The sequence below is a fragment of the Morus notabilis genome, unplaced genomic scaffold (genome assembly GCF_000414095.1).
Source record: "Morus notabilis unplaced genomic scaffold, ASM41409v2 Scaffold16, whole genome shotgun sequence".
NCBI lineage: Eukaryota > Viridiplantae > Streptophyta > Magnoliopsida > Rosales > Moraceae > Morus > Morus notabilis.
Genome location: NW_010367452.1, coordinates 516,145 through 523,888, shown reverse-complemented (window position 1 = coordinate 523,888; position 7,744 = coordinate 516,145). Strand labels below are relative to the sequence as shown.

General features: G+C 31.9%; 1 protein-coding gene across 1 annotated transcript; it reads right to left on the bottom strand.

Moving 5' to 3' along the window:
• LOC112094365 lies at positions 1–3,892 on the bottom strand. The gene is made up of 4 exons (XM_024175019.1): positions 3,564–3,892; positions 3,323–3,444; positions 1,069–1,239; positions 1–376 (listed from the first exon to the last, which is right to left on the bottom strand). The coding sequence occupies exons 1-4, from the start codon at positions 3,792–3,794 to the stop codon at positions 283–285; spliced, it is 618 nt and encodes a 205-aa protein (XP_024030787.1). The 5' UTR covers positions 3,795–3,892; the 3' UTR covers positions 1–282.
• Between the last annotated feature and the right edge of the window lie 3,852 nt (positions 3,893–7,744).

Below are 7,744 nucleotides of genomic sequence, written 5' to 3'. Positions count from 1 at the left end.
ATTAATAAACAGGTTGACATAAACACGATCCACTAATACGAATGATCACCCTTAAACATAATGTAATATTCACTATTGCTCTGTAATTTTGGTATAAATGAGTGCTACATGTGATGTGACATTGTGTGGTCAAATGGTGAAAATCAAGGCTGAAACTTATATCCTATAAGTTGTAGTTGGATAAGTGACTTGCGCTGACCGTGTGCCTTTGTGGGTAAATCACCATAAACGTGATAGAAAATTCAACGTTTTTTTTTTTTTTTTTTTTCAAGGACCCTAACTTCACTTTCTTCTTGACTTCCTTGATCTCCAAATGATAGCAGAAGGACTAGGGCAGATTCTGTAGGGAATTTTTGGTGTGGGAATTTCTGGCAATCTGCAAATGATTGATAAAGGTTCATGACTAATTACGTGAATAAAAAAATCTAAAGTTGTACATACAACATGAAGCTAAAATTTAGTTGCATAATAACATTTTATTGTAACTTCAACAGTCTTATATGATTATTTATAGCTAATGGTACTCATTACTAAAAGTAATTTGCAAGATTTCTAAACAAATATGATTTGCCAAAGAAATATACTCATTTTCATGGCATGAATAAAAATCTCCATATTTTCTCACAAATCTATATGGTTAATATTTTAATAGCACTAAAAAGGACAAATATGTCAAGGATACACTTTTCTTTTGTGTAATTATCTTGTCGATTTTTTTAATAATTATAATAATCACTCCATATAAATTGGATTTTTTAGGCCATGTTCATTTCACCAATTCAAGTTTAGAATTATAATTTTGCTATAGTAAAAGGCCTTCAGAAACAATCATATCTAACTTTTTTGCTACAGTAAAAACTCTCATATAAAGTCACATCTCAACTAGAATTAAAAACTCAATCAGCGAACTAAACGGACCCTTAATATGTTAAATTTTTTTTCTATTAATGTGTCGTGTTGAACGCTATTGGTGTCCTGTCTTATTGTTCTTCAAAAAAAAAAAAAAGGGTAGGCAGATAACCAAATACCTAATTGTAAACAAACACATAAATCGGAACACTATCTTACTGTAGTCCAGCGATCTCGATCTGTGAAAAGTCCATGTTGGTTGAACTATTTAGTGCAAGTCCAGCAGCACTGGTCTTTGTCTTTGTCCCTGATGGGGAAGATGGTGATTGCTTGATTGCCAGAACTCTGCAACTGAGGCTGCTTGCTACATCATTGTGGACCATTGCCAGCCTATACCCACATGATCAAATTAAGACGTTGTCTTAAGTTATTTCACTTTGCTTTTTTCTTACCAACACTGTTGCATAATTTTCACAAGATCTAAATATCGAATTTCCCCATATATTAGACCATCGCCAATACAAATGTCAATGCCAACATCGAATTTAATATGAGAAAGTGTGAAATAGTATATTGAATGTATTATTGTTTAGGGAAGTGTGAAATAGTATATTGAATGTATTATTGTTTAGGGACCAATTGAAAATAATCTTGTAACAAAAAGTTTAGTATGTGAAACACAGTACAACTTCAGACAATTCTTTTAAGAACTTGGTATCTTGAGAAAATGCTTGAAAACTTCCTTAAAAGGACAGACTGAATTTCATAGAGGGGACTCAGATAAAACGACTTAAGAAATTACATTGAGTAATATAGGTATGAGCTGTGCATGGGTTACTTTGTCCAAAATGAAAAATGTGCAAAAAGTACAGAAGAATTGATTGTTCAGTGTGAAATGTGGATTGTGGATCCCATTTGCAGCGCCTATGTTTTCGAATTTTCCAATAATTGCCTTCCCACTTGTGTCACATTCTCTATATCCAATTCAAGGAATGCACTAGTGCAGCAGGGTCAAAATTGCGAAAGGTTAAAACGAGAGATGCGTATAAGTTTTCTTTTCAGCAGAAGTCATTAAATGGTCGGAACTTACGACGCATTTCTTAAACATTATATGATGAGCAAATCAATCTGAATCGTTAAAATTTGAGTTGACTTTTATCAGGAAAGGCCCAATAACAAAAGGAAAAAAAAAATTATTGACGGTCTAGATCGATTTGATCACCATTCAATTCCAGAAAAATGTGTTGCACAGCGGTTGGACTCACAAGTTTTGTTAACTAGTGGAAGGAGATAGCCCCATCCACGTGATATTGGAAATCCAACTCCTGATCTAAAATGTCGATCCAAGTACACTATTTCTAGCACAAACCACAACCATTTACCGGTTGGTACTCCTAAGGAAAATAAATCACGTTTAGTTGGAGGATTCAAATTATTTTTAATTTACGTAAATTTTTTATAAAAAAAAATACTGTATTAAACTATAAATTATAATTCAAATTAAAAAGCGAAACCATTTAAGTTTCTGTTGAATAGCAATGCACCACTTCGGTTTGACAACTTGCAAGTACACACTCATCAGAACGATAGATGGGGTCCACTTTTTTTCTTTCTTTAACTGGAAAGGTGGGATCCACTTGTTATAGCAACTTATTACTACCATTGAGATCACCCAATAGTATTGACTATTGAGCCTCACCAATCCAATTATGTATATTTTTTTTAAATCATTTTTGTAACTTACATTTAGAGTAAAGATTCGTATAATAATTTATATCATAATTTGTGACCCATTAAATTATTTTTATTATAAAAAATATATTTAAATTAAAAATAATTTTAAATCATGATTCTATTCATGAATTAAACGCGATCTAATCTTTTACGGTGTATATAAGCCAGATGCCTATTAAAAAAATAAAAAATAATTAAAAAGAAAACTACATGTGGACCCCACTGTTATATTACAACACTAAGTTTTGTGGGTCCGGAGGGGAAGTGAGTCAAGTTGGGGGGTTAACGCCAGGCAATTATATACTGAAAAAGGGGTATCAATTGGATTAATGGTTCAAATTTAAAAATAAATAAAATGGGTTTGTGGCTTATGGTATCTTTAAAAACTACCATAGCAGAAAAGACTTGTTGATAAGTTTGAACTTGGAACAAACATGTTAGAGATAACCTAAACCCATCCGATGGTTGACCAAATTTTTAAAAGAGACCCAAAAATTGCCCATTATTACACACGCCAATTTATCTATCAAAAACACCCCCTCCTTGATCATCAATTAATTCATGCTCATCATAATGCTAGAAAAACACACACAGCCATTAAAATCCCATCACAACAAATCTTAAATCCTGAAAAATAAAACCTCCAAATATTTAATTACTTTTTGGACCATCTCAATCAGAATTTTTATCAATCATTTTTGTGCAAAAACAAACCAATACAAAAAAAAAAGAAACTTACTTGTAAAGAAAACTATGATCATGAAGGCCAACGACAAGAACAGAAGCCCCAATCTCTCTAACAATGGCCGAAATCTTCCTTCCCTCTTGATCGCCCTCCGAAACAACAATCTCAACCTTCGTCTGCATGATCACCAAAACCCTACCACTATTCGCATCAATCATCATAAATATACTCATAAAATAAGAATATATATACACATATATATATATATGTAATTGATTTGTGAGGCCTTACTTACGTTTGAAAAAGTGTTACAAATGTCTTGAAAAGAGAGAGCCAATTGGAAGCCCTTTAATCGGAGCAAGCGATTCTTCTTCTTGCTTTTGGATCTGGATGATGATGAGGAAGAGAATACATGGAGAAGAGTTATGGTGTCGCCATAGCGAAGAAGGTTGTGAAGAGCCCATTGCAGAGCCGTTCTTGCCACTTCCACCTCTTCAACTACTACAACTATTTTCCTCTCATCCATTCACAACTCTCTCTCTCTCCCCCTCTCTCTCTCTAGGAACAAACTTTTTCTACTCTTTTGTGCCTTGGATTTGTCGAAACTACAAAAACCCAAATGAGTTTTTGAGCTCTCTTTTTGATTCTAGAGTCTAGAGTCTAGGCCATTGTATTTTATATGTAGTGGGTTTTGTCCTTGTCATTGTCAATGTCAAGCTTTTGTAATGCTAGGCAAGGAAGAGCCTCAATTAGTTTGCGTGATTAGTTTATTATGGTTAAATTAATTTTGTGGGCCGGTTTAAGAATTGTTTTCTAGTGGTTTGATTATTTTATGGGGGTTCAAATAAAAAATAAATATTTTATGGCCAGTGTTCTCGATTTTTTTTTTCTACAATAACTTATGTGGCAGTTGAGTTTTTATTTTTTTATTACTAAATGTCAGTTTTTAATATTAATTGAGGTAACAAATACGAATATGCAATGCTAGTTTACGGGTATAATTTATCAGTAAATCTAAACATAAAGTAAAATTTTAAATACATTCACCTTAAGTCCAGAAAATATTAGTATATTAGGGGTTCTTGTTAGCAATTTTTTTCATATATATCAACTCACATATAAGGTGTGCTATCATTTTTTATTCGTAAATGTAACTTTTTAATACCGATCGATATGTTATTTTTTTAAATATCAACCAATAAAATATTAGGATTATAATCATAACTACTCCCGAACTATTTACATTGTCTTAAAGTGCCCTATAATTTTTTAAAACAATTCAAAATACCCCTTCATATATTGAATACCAATCAAAATGCCTCTTCCGTCAACTTCCTACTATTATTTTGACGGAATAACTGACTAGGCATATCATTAAAGATTACTAACCTGTAAAAATTAATTCTGATTCTAATTAAATTTATAAAAATAAATTTAAAAAGAAACACTCATAATTTCAAAAAAACAAAAAAAAACAAAAAAAGAAACCCTCATTTAATTTTAACCCTTGATCTATACAATCCAATCTCAGTCCTTGATTTCGGTAAGACTTAAGATGAAGAAAACCCTAGGAATATCAGCCCCCTTTACTGCCGCCCATGCCCTCCATGAGCGCTGCCTTCATTCTCCACCAAAGCCCACGGCTGCTCGACCTTCTACCTCTTCTGATGAGCCCCGTAAGTAGCAAATCTTCTCGAAGGGAGGGGGCCGGTAGATTGGGTTTGGAAATCGCTCAAAAAAAGAGGGGGAGGACGAAATCGTGTTATTTGGCTCGACGTCAGAATGTCTGCTGGAGAAGCTTGGGAGGGACTATTGCAATGACAGAGGGCTTGTGGGAGGATCCAGGTGCGCGCAAATGGCAGATAGACTCTGATGCTCACAATGGTGTTCCAGCGTGCTTGTATTGAGGTCGGAGCGCGACAACAATGAGGATGGGATGGGCGGCCAGTAGGGAATGGGGGTGTGATGGAGCGGCAGAGAATGGTGTTCTAGGGTTTTTCTTTTCAAATAAATTTTTAGATGAAGGGCTCATATTGTTTTTAAGGAATCAAGGGCTCAGATTAAAGATGATTTAAATTAGTGGTTGACATTAAATTGGGGTGTTTTCTTAACATTTATTTTTTATATTCTTTTTACTAAGAGAATTAATTAAAGTCTTAATACATTTAGTTAATAGCTAATGAGATGTCATGTAGCTATTCCGTCAAATTATAATATACGGAAGTCGACGGAGGGGGAATTTTAATTCGTTTTTAATATATCATGAGATATTTTGAACTATTTTAAAAAATTAAGGACACTTTGAAATAAAGTACATAATTTGAGGGGTAATTATAAAAATAATTTAAAATATTATGGACAACTCACCATGTGAGTTAGAATTAAAAGTTGAGTTAGGGATATTTTTTTGGAAACACGTATTACCGCAATTGATATTAAAATGTTTCAGACCTTAGTATCGATTTTATTTTATATATATAGTAATAGAGGTAGAATAGATTGGTGGGAATTTCTTAGGTTTGTGGAGTTATAAAGACCTTTGACCTTGGCGAGGCATGGCACATTATTGCCAGCTTTATTATCAGCTCATGATTTGGTTATGATATGATGTGATTGTGATTTTGAAGTGGTACAATTTGGCCATGTTATTTAGTGATTGAAAAAGAGGGTCGTGCTTGTTTGTGGGTTTATGGTCCTGTAGAGGGGAGATTCGTTTTATATTTTATTTTTTGATTTCTTTTTAGGTTTTCTAGGGAAAAAAATTTATATTATCGAAATGGAAATGCAGATAATAATGATGTATGGCATGAATATAAACAATCGAAATTAAATACTAATTATGAGAAACTTTGAGTTAGAAATAACGTCAAAACCTCATAAGTTGTGTCCCAAACCAATTTATAATCCCATAATGCGTATTGTGCCTCAATCCATTCATAATATTAAAACACAACATTTAAAGCAATTATCTTGATGATATAAATATTGAAGAAAACGTCCATGTAATATTCTAACCACTGTTTTAAAAAAAAATAGTGTCATTTACACTACATTTGCTCTCATAAAACTTGGTAAAAATAAATCTCTTTTAACTTGACTGTTATTTACCAATCATGTATGCATTACTTTTAGTGGACTACTAGCTAAAAAAAAAAAAAAAAAAAAAAAAGTACCAATAGTTACTACAAAATGTGCTTTACACGCCTCTTTGTTACCATCTATATGAGAAACAAAAATGCACTCATGAAACGACACTTGTCAAAACCAACGCAATCCGCATTTAACTTATACATTTCTTTTGAGAGCTACACGTATATATTATTTAAAAAAGATGAAATATATGCATATTTCCTTTTCTTTTCTTAGGTAGACAAATACATGCATTTTTTTAAGGAAAAAATATATGCATTTGGATACTCCGCATAGAAGCTGATGATTGTGTATATATATTAATATAAAAATATATATTATATTATATATATATATATGCAACCCACGTTATTGTGACAGCAATCTTCTTTTAAAAAAAAAAAAAGGGAGCAAACATCAGTGGCTGGCGTTGTCGTTTTCATTTTATTATCAATTCGTATGGTTCTGAAACTATGACGAAAGAAAGCAACCGGGTCGTATGGCCAATTCTGGGTTTTCTGTCGTTTGGCAGTTTTCCGTTTGTCCTCTTTCTTATTGGGGGTTCCGAACAGGGCACTAACTTTGAGGGTCGCTTTCATTAGATAAATAGATAAGATGAAACTATAGGAAACATATAATAAAGTTTAATCCTTTTTCATGAAAAAAAAAAAAAAAAAGGAATCGTTATGAGTCTTATGACTAATCATACCTCTTCATCACTCGTGTGTCTCAGGCTCCGTTTGTCCTCTTTCTTATTGGGGGTTCCGAACAGGGCACTAACTTTGAGGGTCGCTTTCATTAGATAAATAGATAAGATGAAACTATAGGAAACATATAATAAAGTTTAATCCTTTTTCATGAAAAAAAAAAAAAAAAAGGAATCGTTATGAGTCTTATGACTAATCATACCTCTTCATCACTCGTGTGTCTCAGGCTCTTTTTTTTTTTTTTTTTTTTTTTTTTTTTTTTTTTTTGTTGGGAAGAACAGAGAAAAATTATGAATAGAAATTACCTTATGGTATCTATTAGAAAAGGCAGAAGTTATCTTTATTTGTAGGCTGTTTTTGATATTATGCATTTTTCGTCATTAAAACATATTTTATTATTATATTGAAAATTACATATAGATAAATTTTTAATAGTTATATTTTCATCGGCGGTTATCATTAAATTTATAAATTTAATTACGTGGTGTAATAATAATTTAATTTTATTGAATTGTCATATTTTTTTAATCAATTATTCAATTTATTACAATCGTTAGATCAACATTTTACGACTAAAATAATGATACTTATTGATAAATAAATAATGAAATAACTATTAAAATCATAATATATATATATA

Excerpts from the sequence above, each read along its gene's own strand:
- LOC112094365 (XM_024175019.1), bottom strand. The coding sequence starts at position 3,794 with ATGGATGAGAGGAAAATAGTTGTAGTAGTTGAAGAGGTGGAAGTGGCA. Across the intron at positions 3,445-3,563 it reads TTTGTAACACTTTTTCAAAC|ACGAAGGTTGAGATTGTTGT; the intron begins GTAAGTAAGGCC and ends GTGATCATGCAG. Across the intron at positions 1,240-3,322 it reads GATCATAGTTTTCTTTACAA|GCTGGCAATGGTCCACAATG; the intron begins GTAAGTTTCTTT and ends ATGTGGGTATAG.